Genomic DNA, 16560 nt, shown 5'->3' on the forward strand with positions numbered 1-16560 from the left:
ATTTTGTCAAACAATTTACTGTGTAACAGAGCAGAATGCTGTTGGCTTCACCAGCTGTGTCTAGAAGAGCTCCATGTTCAAACTAGCCACAAATCATGTCCCTCGTGGTATTGTTGCTAATGGTGACATTGAAGACCTGAAATGCCTACATTAGTGAAAAATATATTATTTGGTGCCCCTGACAGTTTACATCTGAAAAGAAAGTGCTTTTCTCTGTGTTGGTTTTTGAGGGAGTAAATGAAATTAAACACATGTACGTATATGTACAGGTATGCATGCATGCGCACAGGGCTCCCATCTGCCCTGTGACTGTTCTGCAACCTGGGAAGATTTTGTAGCTCCCCTAGTGTTAGGGGTAGGAAAGGAGCTAATGGAGTGCACCTTGGTGATCACAAAGCAGAAGGACTTCCATGCCACCAGTACTGGGTAGCTGCCCTTGGCTCTTACTTTTGGAAAAATTTAATAAAGTATCAGAATGATTAAAGAAGAAAATGAGAGAGCTGGAGGAGCTGCCCTCCTTCAAAACAAACATTTGAGACTAAGGCACTCATTGCAATTCCTGGTTGGTTGACAGCATGTAGCCTGTTGTTGCTTAGTTTAATTTATTTTCATAGTGTAGTTGGTTTGGTGCTAGCAATAGGGACTTGGGTCATTTTGGCCCTTTGTCTCTTTTTATTTCACCTACATCCTTTCGCTGAGAGCAGAGAGCAGAATGAATGTTTATTTTCAAGCTTTACATGTTACTTCATATTTCTGTAGAGTCTGTGGACTTGAGGTACAGTGACACTGTCATGAACAAACAAATTATTTGTGGGGTTCCTGGGAGTTTATTAACAGTGAATGTATCTTCTCGGCAACAAGGGGAGATCAGAGAGGCTTGGCCAATATGTTCACGTACACATACAGACCAGCGAGCCAATATTTGAAATCAAGACTCTTCCAGAAAGGCCAAAATGTGTTTTATATTTATGGACCATATATATGAGAGCCCCCCAAACAAAACAAAACTTACAGTATTTCTGATATAATTTAAAAAAATCAAATTCTAACTAATATCCAAAGTAGATACTTGGATAAGGGTGAGGGGTAGAGGGCAGGACTGAGGAGGAAGTGAAATTTCAAAAGAATTGTAAGAATCAGTCCCTGGCTTACAAGAGTTTTCATTCTAATTATAGAGACAAATAAGTCAGCTCAGTAGTGGGCAAAATTACGTAGTATCAAATACCTAATGAGATTTGTAAGACAGTGTTTATACACTAGAGAATATTTTTCACCAAAGGACCAAATGTCCCCCCTTGAGGGGAGTTCAAAACGTGTGAGGGCATTTTTGGTTCTCACAAGGAGGGGATGTTGCTGGCATTTGGTGGTGGAGGCCAGGGATGGTAAGTGTCTACACAGCATACAAGGTAGTTCTGGACATTGGAAGGAATCCCTCTCAAAATGCTGATAACCCTGAGGAGAAACACTGCAGAAATTCGAAGAAGAACTCAGTGCTCTGGCTTAGCTAAAGCCACAGGTCTAAGACATACCTGGTTACTCTGTGAGTCATACAGAGGTTCTGTTTTCCCTAAAATCAAGGAAATGGCCTGCATCATGAAGGCCTTCAGTGATCAAGGTCAGTAAAGGGAAACATGTTCATCATTCTTCTGCCTAAAAGGACAGATTCTTTTAGCATTGATTTAAAGCTATAAGGAATTAAGACCCTTCCTCTAATGATGCTTTCTGATGGCTCTCTGTCTATGTTGAAGTAAGGAGCTGAAGTATGGAGGCTCTGGATTGAGGGTAGTTCATTTCAAAAAGGTATTTCTACATTCGATGTTAATATTGCTTATTTTGTAGGCATTTTTATGCCATCCGAAGGATTTTAACGTTTAAAAAAGTTTAGTTTTCATCTGAAAAATACTGAAAAACAAAATTAGATTTTTAAATACCTATTTTCTAGAACATGCAGCTTGCATTTAGTTACCAGTAAGAATTTTTAGCAAACCAAAATTCTTTAAAAACATAAAATGTAACTTGAAAAATAAGTGTGCCATTTTTCATTCTCTTTCTCTAAATACTCCTAAATATTGTTTATTGAAAAATTAGGTAAAACTTGATCTACTGGAAAAAAATTGACCTAGGGTCCATTTCTTGGTTGAGTCTCTATAGTTATCACCCCCAAGATATGAAACCAAAATTTGTATCCCCATACCTAGGATAATGCTCGGCCCATGTAGATAGTTAAGGTGCATTTAAAGAATAAATCTATATTTAAAATTATTTTAAGAATTATAAATAATTATATTTTTACAAATACTCTGAATAAATATATTTATAAGTAAATATAGGAATCAGATTCCTAAAATTTGCACTCAGTTTCTTTAGAACAATTGGGAGACTAAAGTACTGCTTTTATCTCACTTTAGAAAAACCTGAGAAATACTAGAGAATTTGTTTTTAATAAGATTTTTGCTGTTTGCTTTAGAAAATAATTTCATTTCCACTCAAAAATTCATGATAAATAAAATTATATCATTTTTATTTGTATACACAAGTTTTATATGGATATTACATTATTTACTATTCCACATCAAAACAACATAGTTATTTCTACCTGTTTCTTTTAAATTCTTTCTATCTGATCAACATCTAAGATATAAAGAATAGATTTATTATTATAATAATAGCTATCATTTTTTGAACACATTCTGTGTTCTAGGTTCTTGGCCAAATATTTTAAATACATTATCTCATTATTCCTAGCAGCAAATTTAAAGTAGGTGCAACCATTAGTGCCATTTTACAGCTACAGAAACTGAGGCTTAGGACATTTGGGATTCTGATTTCTGTAATATTTTCCCTACTACTATATGATATGTAAATAATACCTTGAAAATATAATTTTTGAAAGACAAGATGAATGAACATGTTGCCATATTGATCCCTTTACAAGAGAAAAGACACATTGCAAGTTCACCTTGGTTTATACTTAGCCTACAGTGTTTTGTTTTTCTGATCACCAACAACTAAAAACTATGAAACTGAGTATGTTTGATAATTACTTATTTTACATTAGATATATGACTTATTTAAGTGCAAAAGTAAGTTTGAAGAAGCTTGATAAGTGAGACAGAATTAGCTTCCTTTTGAGTGAACTTTCAAAGCAATGGTAATAACTTGCTAAGAAGAATGGACACTGGCAGGTTTGAATCCTTGGTTGCAAGCTGACACTTTGAGGGAATGTTCTTAGCAAAACACTCACTTCAAGGGAAATTAGGTCAGGCTTCTGGAACATTTATCATGTGTACCTGTCACCAGCAAGACCCAGTCCTTAAAGTGAACTGAGATCACAAACAATGATCCCTCCTGCTCTGGGTTGCAAAGGACACTCTAAACCAATAGTTCTACAAATATGTGAGCTTGGCAGAAACTCCCATAAAACTGAAGCCAACGCCCATATAGTTGCTGTGGGAATTGAATTCCTTAATACTCTGTTTATAGAATTTTGAAACAGCAAATGGATTCGGTCTGTTCTGAAAAACAATCTGTCCCGTGGCTTGTTTGGAATAACATCTAGAGTTGCTATAGAAGGATGTAGGCAGACAACCCATGTCTGCTTTGGTAGTCACTTTCACCAGCCTCTCACACTTGTCTCACACTTGTCTCACACTGCACAGCCAGGTTGCTTTTTGCCCAACTCAGGGTATTATTTGCATAAAGGAAAGGCTACCTTCTACTGAAGCTAAGGACTTGCTCATTTGATATAGAAACTAGAGTCATTAGCAAAATCCAGAGCTAGAGAAATTAGCAAAATCCAGAGCAATGGAAGGTAAGATAGAGTGTATGGTAAAACCAAAACAACATAAATGAGTCATAACTCAGTGTCATTTCAGTAATCATGTGGCATCATTCGGGTGGTTTCAGAACAATGTCAGCAAGTATGGGGATCCCGCATAGGAATTTGAGATTGCACCTGCATCAGTTTATATACATTTCAGCTCAATGAATGGCATTCATTGAGGGTCTTATGGATCAAAATGACCACTTTACCAAGCAGTCAAATCTCTATATCTACTAAGTTAAATTACCTTATCTTTGAAAGGGAGTAATTGACTCATCTTTTTCATAAATTTTTGTTGAGTAAACATACCTAAAGATGTAACAAAAAATTGCCAATTTATATGTGAAAATGGTTGAAGAAAAAGGTGATATTATTAAATGTTTGTGTAGGAACCTACCTTTATATCCCAAGAAGAATAAAAAGAATAAATGGATAAGAATAAATACTTCATTTCTGTGTTCCATTGTCATACATATAGTGAGGACCCACCATATGCTAATTACTGTATAAATGGTGGAATTAAAAAGATGAGATAGATACAGTTCCTGCTTTCACTGAACTCTCATTTAAGTTGTGTCTGTGTGTGCATGTGTGGTGTGTGTGTGTGTGTGTGTGTGTGTGTGTGTACGACAGATCCTTAAACAAAAAATAACGATACCCTGCGTGAAATGCCAGAGGTTATTTTAAAACTCAGGAGAAGTCAGGAACTTAAATTTTGTCTGTGAGAGGTAGCTTGTGAAACAAAGTTTTGTTTTTAACTATGTCCTTAAGAAAGATGGGGCTGTTATAAATACAAGCCCAGAAGATTTGAGGGGCTGAAGGGGGAGAGTAGGTATGGAAGAAATCTACCAATGATTTCTTGCTGGAACAATTAAAAAAAAAACAACTTTCATTATCACACTCTATTAAGCCAGGACCAGGAAACAATTTCTAATCAGCACTCTGATCTGGGCAGAGATTGTGCAGCCTTTTGTACCAGGCCTCAGATCTGTGTTCTCCATTCACACATGCTCACTTCCAGCTGTTGTCATTGAAATCCCACATAATCTTTCAAGGTCAAAGGGGAGTCACCCATGGCTGCTGCAGTTAAAAGGTTATGCTGATTTCTGTTGTCAAATATTGGCCCTTTTCTCTTCCAATCACTCCCATTCTACTTTTTCTAACAAGAAAAATCCAGGCTAGAATTGTATTACATGACTTTAAAGTCTTAAAAGTGTTCCCCCATTGTGCTAACACGACATGGCCTGAACAGTCTAATTCATTCTGTTATATTTCACAAAGAATTTTCTGCTACTTCTAAAACACTTTGTGTTTGTGCTGAGCCAGCGAACTTCAAAGTCTAGTGGCCTGCGCAATTTGTGGCAAGCCGTGGTATCTGCAGAAATGTATAATATAGATCCTATAATTTAACAAATGTTGTGAATTATGGCATCAGTAGCTAAGTAATTGCTGGGTGAGTAGGAATTGCACAAAAAAATGACTTTAAAAAGGATGGAAGCTCTTTGTATTTTGTGGTTCTAAACATTAACTAATTTTATTATATATTTAGAAAATGGCACCTACCTATTTGTAATTTTTTTTTTCTTTTTGTAGTCTTGGACAAGTCATTGTAAGAATTCTTTTAAAATATATTACTTCAGTTCATCAATAATTTTTATTTCCATGCTTGGTGAACCAAAATCAGTGTTAAGTGTCTTAAAATTAGCACATGGCCCCTGGTCATCTTCTTTCCCTGTCATTGCATGTGTCCTCAGGTGGTTTAGCAAGCAGGGCTCTCTATGAATGTTTTCACAGCAATGAGAATTAAACCTAAAAAGGAAGAACAGAATGATGGGCATTAATTTTTTTTTTTTTTCTGTTTTACATCCATAAACCAGGGTAGCCCTCGGGTGATACAGTTTCATGTCTGTTTCATTTAAGATAATCAGTTTCTGATGTATTCAGAGAATGCATTTCCTTTTTTTTTTTTTTCTCTAGTATATGTAAGACTTTATAAGCAGACACTGAAGCTATTACAAATAGCTTGATCTGTTTGCACATTAACAGTTGTTACTGTCCAAGTTTAGAGAAAACTTTGATTCAGAACATAGAAACAATAAGGTTGCTTAAAACCCCCTTTTAGTTCAAAACCAGGTTAATTAAGAAATACTTTTAAGTTTATGATGCATTAAAAAATAACAACATTGGGCTTCCCTGGTGGCGCAGTGGTTGAGAGTCCGCCTGCCAATGCAGAGGACACGGGTTCGTGCCCCGGTCCGGGAAGATTCCACATGCCGTGGGGCGGCTGAGCCCGTGAGCCATGGCCGCTGAGCCTGCGCGTCTGGAGCCTGTGCTCCGCAACGGGAGAGGCCACAACAGTGAGAGGCCTGCGTACCACAAACAAAAATAAATAAATAACAGTAATTTTCAAATATTTATATAATACTAATCTTATTACTCTAATATACTGGAACTTACTTTTTCTAACATGAAGCAACATTTTCTTTCTTTAAATTTTTTTTTTTTTTTTTTTACAGTGCTTTGAAAAAAAATTCCCTAAAGCAAGTGTTTCTCTGTTCTTGTACAAAGCTAATTTGTAGTTGGGTCCACTTGCAAAATATCTGTTTCTGCTTATTATAGGTATAATGTATGTATAATTCTAAATGTTTAGGGGCAACGGGGAAATTAATTTGCTGACATGACAAAAGAACGAAAGGAAGAATATTTAGCCTGGGGGAGAGACTGGGGCTGAGGGACTGTCTTCATATATTTGAAGGGTAGCAAAATGGAAGGGAGATTACATTTATTCTGCCTGTTCCAGGGGCTAATGAGGTGAAGTTATAGGAAGGCAAACATATTAATGAATTATTTTTTAAAAATCAAACCTCATTATTTTATTAGTCTGAAATTCTTTATGACACAATGATTACTCCATTACTAGATGATCTTTAAGATCCCTTCATTTCCAGTTCATTCTGTGATGTCATGCATCCAGTATTTCTAAACATACAAATAGGTAAAAATCTTTTTTCACTTTTTATTTAGGTGTTTTGATATCTATTAGACATAGTCCTTTAATTAAATGCTTAATCACTTGTAACTCAAATTCATAAACCCTCTTTAGTAAAGTCGAACCATGAAATTTAATTTAATGAAATACTACTCTTCCCTTATTAACTGCAGGAATTGGTAAAAAGATGTGATAAGGCCTCTGGGCTAGATTGGATAATCAAGTCTCTAGCATTATATTTGCTGGATTAAAATGCAATAAAATTCATTATATAAAGATAACTAAACAAACCTGTGTTCTAATCCTAATTCTGCCACTAGCTGTGTGACCTTAGGCAAGTCAACCTCATTGAGCTTAAGCTTCCTTTTCTGTAAAATCAGAATATTGCCAACTACACAGAGTTGCAGGAAGAATTAGAGCTAATATGACTAAAGTGCTTATCAGAGTGCGAAACACGTGGTAAATACTGGATAAATGAAAGCTATGGTTTTGATGAAAATTAATGCTACCTAGAGTTGTTCTATGGAAAAATTTTTCAGCTAGGTAGCTTAACTTTATAATACCTGTTACCAGCTTGATCCATTTCCCTAATGTAGGTATTTTAAAGTGATTGCAAGTTAAGATGTGGAATATGCTTGAGCCTTGCCTAAAATGTGTTAATTAGCTCAGAGAGTTCAGATTCTGCTTCCCCCTTGGCACATTGGTACATAAACCAAATGGGGAAAATAGGAAAAGGAGCAGAATAGTGTATTAACAGAACAACATTTGCCAAAAACAAATGGTATCCTTGTCAAATTATTTAGGAAATCGTGAGTTAAATGATATTAAGAAAGTTTGTTTATTGCAGGAACTTTCAGAGGCTTTAATATGTAATTTTTCCTCATCATTCTCCAAGGGTGGGTGTGATAATGTTTTCTGAACTTATTTTACTATGGAAATCTTTATTTAATATGTATTTGCGTCTTTGTTTTTAATTCGTTTGTGGTAGAGCATTTTCGGGGACTATTCTACATAGCACGGTTTGGGAAGTGCTGATATGAACCCTGATATGGAGGATGGAACATATCAGTATTTGGAGAAGAGCAGGTGGGACATCTTGGCTGCAACACAGAGAGTATGTATTTGGGTGGTATTGGAACTACTACCTGAAATGCTGAGAAGGTGTATTAGAGGCCAGATTTTGAAGGGCTTTAAATACCTAGCTAAGAAATCTAAACTTAATTCTCAAAGAAATCAAGAAATACTGATGGCTTCATTATCAGACAAAACACACCAACCATCCATGCATTCTCTCCCTATTGTGCTAGTAGATTAAAGTGGAGAAAAGATACCTAGCCGGCGTCACAAATTTCTTTGCCTATAAGGGCCTTACAGAACATTTAAATAAATAAAATACAATAAAGAGTATTGGGGAGTGTGGTATATTTGTAAGCTCGCTCTCAGTTTAAAAACCTTTGTATGCAAAAAAAAAAAAAAAAATTAGTACTCTGCTAGCCAAGCAAAATGTGTTTGCAGACTGAAATTGGCCCTTGGGCTGCTAATTTGTGGCACTTTCAATTCTAAAGGGAAAGACTGGCACTTATGTTGGTTAGGTTAAGTACTAGGCTGCTATAACAGAGACCAAAAAAATAAGGTGGTTAAAGTACATTAAAATCTATTTTTCTTTTTGTAATTGTTCCAGATGACAGGCTAAGTTGGCAGGGGGGGTTCCACTTCACACTATCATTCAGGGTCCCAGCTTCCTCTGTCTTATTGCTTTCCCATCCCATGGGCTCTGTCTTTGTCTGCAGACCAAAATTTTAAAATTCGGGCTTAATGGATCGGTAGAAATATACCTCCACCCCACCTTAAAAAAACAACAACCTGTTTTCTAAGATATTCCAAAATACAAGTATAGAAGGAAAATGTGACTGGACGTAAGCTAAAATAATTTACATTGTGCTTTAGAGGGCTACTAAATGAGGGTATCTCAAGGCACTCATCTGAATCACTGAATCAATATTCATTACACACCTAGAAGCAGAGACTGTGCTGGGCCCTGTGGGCATTGTCAGATCAGGAGACACAGCCTGCTCTTAGCTGGTTTGTTGTAGGAGTGCTGAAGGGCAACAGGAAAACAAATCACTGTCAAATAAAGAGAAAGAGCCTATGACAGAAGGCAAGTCAAGCTGAAGCTCTACTCAACAGTATTGACTGAGCACAGCTGCTAAGTATGGACTGAACTGGGGGGACGGGGAAGAGGAAGGAGCCACGTTCCCTCCCCTCACGCGGCTCATAAGCCAATGGGGAGTTCACCGAAGGAGGAATGAAACTTCCAGGGAGGAACAGTTGATGAGGTCAACTTTTCTTTAGGAGCAGGAGAGAATGTGAGTTCTGTGAGAGCAGTGTCTTCGGGGTTTAGCTCAGGGTCTTCATGTCACAGACAGTCCCAAGTACTTATGGAATGTAGATGGCCTGACATTGAGGGAGCTCTTTTCTCTTTGAGGAGCCCAGACCCAAGCATGAAAAGTCCCAGACATTGGCCTGGCTTACCAGTGACGGGACCATGTTTACCGTAGGAGAATAGACTAGAGATGCACTCGTCCCTCCGTATGTGTGGATGTTGGTTCCGGGACCGCCGTGGATACCAGAATGCTCAGGTGCTCAAGTTCCTTGTGTAAAATGGCACAGTTGGCCTTCAGTATCCACAGGTTCTGCACCCCCTATACGGAAGGCGGGCTGTACATTCTTTGTGGTGAAATGACCTGTGTATTGCAGTTGGCCTACATCTACTGGCCAGATGAGGTTTGAAAATTTAGAGCTGAGAGCTTTTGCTCTTCCAACAGGACAAACAAACATACCACCTCATGTGTAAACTTTCCTCCTCAGATACATTAACTCTGTTTCATGGACATTTCAACTTTCTTTAAAGACCAGCCCTCCAGATGGTTTGTCTATTCCTTCCCCAACCTCTGAAGGTTCTGCAAGGTTACCTGTGTCTCTGCAAATCGAACTTTTTTCCTTTAAGAGGTAGATAGATGTGCAGTCCCTTCATGAGATAAGATTTGGTTCCCATATAATGGCATTTTCCATAATAACTGCTGATATCATCAAGGTAAAGAGAGATGCTTCTCCTAACCACCCATAACAGAATTTAGCTTTTTATATTTCTGCCTCTCTAGAAAGCCTAATCTCTCCCCACTGTGAGTATGACTGACTCCAGGTATTGAAACCTGTACTCTAATTGGAAATTCATTGAACAAGACTTCAGTGAGGGAACTATTTTAGCCATTTTATCTAAAATGAGAAAGAATCTGATCCTTATTTCAATGTCCTATACAATTGCTCCTGAACAGTAGTTCAGAATTGGAGAGAGTCAGATCAGTGTGCAGTCTGGCTTTTCACCTAAGACATATTTAACGAAAGTATATGTTTTACATTCATTTCTGAGAGGCCCTATTCAAAACATAAATCTTGGGACCTTTTGGGAATGTTTAATCAGCTTTCTATCTGAAGATCTTTTAATGCTAACATCTGAATTCTGAATTACGTACTTGAATTTGCCTTTTTATTGTCTTTTCTATTTTTCTCTCATCTTGCAATAAAGTAGAACACCATGATTGGTGTTATTTCCCTGAAAGTCATTTTTGTGATTTGGTTTGTGTTAGTAAGAACGAAATACTAATCTGCTCAGGTTTGCTTAGTAATTACGCTAGCTGTGTCATTTTTTCCATCATTTCTCAGGTTTCATTTCTCGTTGCTGTCTTCTTCTAGAGTTCATCACTGGGTTTCCAAATAATTGGTGAAGGAACAAAACCAGTTTCATAGTCATTTAAAGTTACATGGAGTGTTTACACTGGCCTTTCCTTGGGGACATATTATAAACATGAGGTAGTCAAGGCAATCTGATAATCTCATGATACTGTGAAGGGATGGTTGCTTCAGAATTTGTGAAGTAATTCTACTCTTTATTGTTATTTTTCTGGTTATTGTACCTTGACATATATTTCATCTTCTAAATTACACATATTCTATTAAAATGGCTTTAGGAGGCAGGTTGCTGGAAGGGAAAGGAGGATCCAGTTGTTATTTTTGCAGTGACTTTCAGGGTGACACAAAATCCTAGCTTTAGTGTGGGACTAGATGTTTTTCAGCCCCTTATGTCCATTATATAATGCTGCCCTTTATCTCTGTTTTTATTTGGTCTCCCAAAAATATTAACCATAATCACAACAATAGGACAACCCCAGACATTTCGCATCAGGGAAACTGATAGCACCATCTCGACTGGAAGCTTTGTCTAAGTGGTTTGCCCATCCTGTCCTTGTCCTGTTTAGTTGGGAGGAACTATTTTGATAGTTCATTTTAATAGTTTTTAGGTGCACGTTGGCTTGATTTCATTGCTAGAGGTGAGAGAGAAAAAGAGACAGAAATAAGAAGTTCTGTTAACGTTTTTTTGTTTTTGTTTTTGTTTTTAACATCTTTATTGGGGTATAATTGCTTTACAATGGTGTGTTAGTTTCTGCTTTATAACAGAGTGAATCAGTTATACATATACACATGTTCCCATATCTCTTCCCTCTTTGTCTCCCTCCCTCCCACCCTCCCTATCCCACCCCTCCAGGCAGCCACAACTTACGTTTGTTAGTATATATATGTCCATGTCTCTCTCTCGCCCTAACACACCTCACCCTTCCCCCTCCCCATATCCTCAAGTCTGTTCTCCAGTAGGTCTCTGTCTTTATTCCTGTTTTACCCCTAGGTTCTTCATAATATTTTTTTTTCTTAAATTCCATATATATGTGTTAGCAGACGGTATTTGTCCTTCTCTTTCTGACTTACTTCACTCTGTATGACAGACTCTAGGTCTATCCACCTCATTACAAATAGCTCAATTTCGTTTCTTTTCATGGCTGAGTAATATTCCATTGTATATATGTGCCACATCTTCTTTATCCATTCATCCGACGATGGGCACTTAGGTTGTTTCCATCTCCGGGCTCTTGTAAATAGAGCTGCAATGAACATTTTGGTACATGACACTTTTTGAATTTTGGTTTCCTCAGGGTATATGCCCAGTAGTGGGATTGCTGGGTCATATGGTAGTTCTATTTGTAGTTTTTTAAGGAACCTCCATACTGTTCTCCATAGTGGCTGAACCAATTCACATTCCCACCAGCAGTGCAAGAGTGTTCCCTTTTCTCCACACCCTCTCCAGCATTTATTATTTCTAGATTTTTTGATGATGGCCATTCTGACTGGTGTGAGATGATATCTCATTGTAGTTTTGATTTGCATTTCTCTAATGATTAATGATGTTGAGCGTCCTATCATGTGTTTGTTGGCAGTCTGTATATCTTCTTTGGAGAAATGTCTATTTAGGTCTTCTGCCCATTTTTGGATTGGTGTATTGTCTATTTAGGTCTTCTGCCCATCCTTTGTCAGTTGATTCATTTGCAAATATTTTCTCCCATTCTGAGGCTTGTCTTTTGGTCTTGTTTATGGTTTCCTTTGCTGTGCAAAAGCTTTGAAGTTTCATTAGGTCCCATTTGTTTATTTTTGTTTTTATCTCCATTACTCTAGGAGATGGGTCAAGAAGGATCTTGCTGTGATTTATGTCATAGAGTGTTCTGCCTATGTTTTCCTCTAAGAGTTTGATAGTTTCTGGCCTTACATTTAGGTCTTTAATCCATTTTCAGCTTATTTTAGAAAGCATATTGAACCCAGTTTGAGTTGTGTTCATTCAGAGGCATGTCTGGAGTGCATACTGCATACCAGACACTGCGTTAGGACCTGAAGGGCTGGAGACGCAGAAGATGCTCTCTCTCCCTGCAGAGGGCTCACAGTCTAATGTGAGAAAAAGACAAAATTACAATTCAGTGTGCTAAGTCCTAGGTTAGAGCTTAGTACACCAGGAGAATATTGAGAAAAGAGAAAAGAAGTCTTTGCCAGCAGTGGGGGTAACCAGGGAAGGTTTTTGATAGAGATGACAACAAAGCTGAGATTTAAAGGACAAGTAGGAGGTGGACAAACAAAGGGTATGAAGGACAAGGCATTTCAGGGAGGAGCATGTATTCCTTTCGGCCAAGAGGTAGGGCTGGAAAAGAAAGACAAGAGATAGAAAATGAGCCTGAAGAGGAAAACGGAGCGGGTGTGGAGGTCATATGCCATGTGAAGGAGTTTGTACTAAACCCTGAACACTCTGTGGGGCTCTTGCAAGATTTCTGACAGGACAGTGAGCTCTGGACACATTGCGTTTATCTCAGATTCCTCAACACCTTGTTCTTTTCTACCTCAGGGCCTTTGAACATGCCAGTCCCTCTGCCTTAAGAGCTCTTCCTCCTTCTTTTCCGGGCTCTCTCCTTAGTATCTTTCAGATGTCAGCTCTTAAGAGAGACTTTCCCTGACCACTGTTTCTAAAGCTTTTCTTATTTGTTTCCTTCATATTATTTATTCCCTTTATAATTTTTAAAATAATTCATTTGTTTTAGATTTTCAGCTGTGTCTAATCCTAGACTGTAAATTTCCTGAAGGTAGGAACTGTGTCTCAAGCCCTTGGCCCAATGCCTGGCACATGGGAGGTGCTCAAGAAGTATTTGCTGAATAAATGAATGAATCATCAGATTTGCCCATCAGGGAGACAGCTCTGGCTGCAGAGTGGGGAGCAGATGAGGGGAGAAGCCAAGACTGATGACAGAGAATGTAGGAGATTGTCCTATCATGCTGGTGAGAAGTAGGAAGAGCCAGGGCCACAGTTGGAAGGGAGAGATGGAGATATACATGGAGTGAAGAAACAGTATGAAATGGAATCAGTGGAGATTCGTTGGACGTGGGTGTTTGTAAGAGGCAAGATTCAGGGATGACACCAAACAGAAAATGAGATGAACAGTGGATGGTTCATTGAAGTAGGGAATTCAAAAGAGTAAGAACAGGTTTTTGGAGAGAAGAAAAGGAACTCGGCTTTGGACATGTTGGGTCGGAGGATACCCGTGGGCTATCTGGATAGAAATATCTAATAAACATTTTGATTTATGGGTTTGGAGCCCAGGAGAGAGATCTTGGCAAAAGATAAAGATTTGAGAGTCATTGGCCTATAGATTCATTCATGCACTGATTCAACAAATATGCACTTACTAACTGCTGTGTCCCAAGTATTAAATACAGTGGTGAAGCAAGCAAACATTTTTCTAGTTTCACAAATATCACAGTCAAGCCTGGTAGCTGATATCATGGAAATAAAGAAAATAACATAGGGAATATATATATATATATAAGGAGAGATGAGTGCAAATGCTGGAGTACACCAATATTTAAGAGGTGGACAAAAGAAAAGGAGCAATCAGGAGAGGATGATGGTTTGAATGGATGAACACTCAGGTTTCCCCCTCCCAAGTCCTTATGCTAAACGAAACTAAGTTTTCAAAATAGATTGGTTGCTTTTTCCGGTGGCAGGATTAAAGTACGTTCACATTCACTCTGTTCAGAAATTCATTTTAAGTCATCTTTAAAATAAGGAATTTCACAGGTTGGAACTGAAACAAGTATCAGCCTGCAAGCAAGTGACGCAGACAGAGATGAGCAAGAGCTGGAGATCAACCCAGATTTTCCCACTCAGCTCTGAATTTCCTTACTATTGTTATATGGGTCTTAAGTCAAACTTAACATATGTTGTGGTTGGATTTCCTTTGTTATGGTCTGTGGGAGAAATGTGATGTTAACATTGTCACAGTAGAAAGAGATATTATGCTGTTTTGAGCTATTTATTTGTTTGTTTGTTTGTTTGTTTATTTTTACTTCTCAGTTCTTTTAACCCAAGAGACAACACCTCAGGCACTTACCAAGTAGAAGTCAACTAAATACCTTGGGTTGTTTTAAGACGTGAAATTTCTTAGGCACTTCTTCAAATGAATTTTGCCTTTTTAAAAAAATTGTGGTGTATATACATGATTCTTTTTTTCTTTTTTTATTAAGATATAATTGGCATAAACATTCTATGAGTTTCAAGTGTACAACACAGTGATTCAATTTGTATGTATTGCGAAATGATCACCACAATAAAGTCCAGTTAACATCCGTCACCACACATCGTGCCATTTTATTTTGAAAAAGCAAGTTATGATTATTGTATATTCTAAAAATTAGAGCCGCTTCATCTAAAATATCATAGATTGTATGTTTGATATAAAAATTGAATGAAAATTGTCTTTTAATTCTCAGCCAAAACATGTTTCTTATGCAAAAGTCCAATGAAACCAAAAGAAAAAGAATAATTTGTAGGTCCATTTATAATTCTACAAAGCATGGTGATTTTTTTTTGCATGTGTTTATGTGCATGATATTTAACAAATTTATTGGTGCATAAACTATGCCACAGGTAAACTTGCTTCCCTTTAGTAGTGGGCAAAATCTTGCTTTTATCAATAACATTAATCTTATTTATTGATTGTTTGTTGTACATTCACACTAGTCCTATTTCTTACGTTGTTTTTCTTAAAAGTATGTTTCTTATTTCAAAGAACACTTATTTAAAAAAAAATCCCTTCAGCCAACTACTTGTCCTTGACCCTAATTTTAAAGCAGATTACACTAGCCCTATAAACAGATCCCTCAACTAGATTCTACCTCTGAGACTCAGAATCAGAAAACTTTAGAGGCAGAAAGGGAAACGACATTCATAAGTTATGTATTCCTTGCCATTTATAAATATGTTCCTGTATATACCATAAAAATAAGTAAGCAGTTGAAAATTAGATGTAATATCAGATATCTTAAAGGAAATTAATTATATCCAGCAAAAATAAAGCAGATACAGAAATCAAAGAGTAAGTCATTTTGAACAATTAATTTATTATCTTTTCTCAAAAAATAAGGTTCAACCCACCCCTCCACAAAAAACTCTTGTCTCAAAACAAATATAAAGTTTTATTTGTGCTCAAAAGAATTTGTGTTTGTTTCAAGGGTTGGGGCTTGTCTTTTGCAGTCTGACTTCTTAAGGATTCAGGCTATGGTGCCTGTAGAAATGAAGGGGGAACATCTTTAAATCTTGTTTGGTTTGAAGGAATGGATAGCTAATCCCGATCAGATGTTTCTTTAGAGAACAATGTTTAAAAACTGTTAGGGAATTTAGCTATCCTAGCTGATTCTTAGGTAGGCTGTTTTCATCCCGGTTGTGAAGGTCTCAGAGGTCAGCCAAGGTAACCATTTATTTTAAATCGTCTTTTGTTTCAGATTTCCTGTTGAACTTTTTTTTTTAACCATTTCAAAAATCACCCAGTTGTTGTGTCGTAGCTTTCCATAACCTCCAGATTCAAAGATTCAAACCAAAGAACCATCTACGTAACTAAATGACTATACCCTCCTACGTGACTCTAACTAGAGCAGAATATGAAATTAGACTTCACAGTTTTTGATTACAATGAAACTAATATTTGAAATTCTCTTGTCAGATGTCTTCTATTTATGACACTTCGCTTTTGTTTTTGTTTCCCCAGGACATTTGGGCTTCCAGGACAGTTTTGTCACATCAGGGGTTTTTAGTGTGACTGAGCTAGTAAGAGTGTCACAGAGTAAGTATAATTTTGCTTTGATTTGGTACAGATTTGCCTTGGGTTTGTGCTTACCTTTTGCCTAGGCCTCCTAAAGACATAAATACCTTTCAGAATCTCCTTTTCATACTCCCACTGGAAGAATTTTGCCACGTAGTTTGTTTGACAGCCAAGAATTTAAGTCAGGAAAAATTAATATCATTTTAATGTGAGACATAGGGAAA

The 16560-nt window shown here is 37.2% G+C and overlaps 1 protein-coding gene across 1 annotated transcript in view; it reads left to right on the top strand.

Annotated features, from left to right (window-relative positions):
* NFIA (nuclear factor I A) overlaps positions 1-16560 on the top strand; it is a 393295-nt gene that overhangs the window by 223698 nt on the left and 153037 nt on the right. Inside the window, exon 4 of the mRNA XM_007464277.1 lies at positions 16283-16357. Coding sequence (XP_007464339.1) covers positions 16283-16357 — 75 coding nt within the window. The remainder of the gene's footprint in view (positions 1-16282; positions 16358-16560) is intronic.

This window comes from Lipotes vexillifer, unplaced genomic scaffold, assembly GCF_000442215.2.
Source record: "Lipotes vexillifer unplaced genomic scaffold, Lipotes_vexillifer_v1.1 scaffold47, whole genome shotgun sequence".
NCBI classification, from domain to species: domain Eukaryota; kingdom Metazoa; phylum Chordata; class Mammalia; order Artiodactyla; family Lipotidae; genus Lipotes; species Lipotes vexillifer.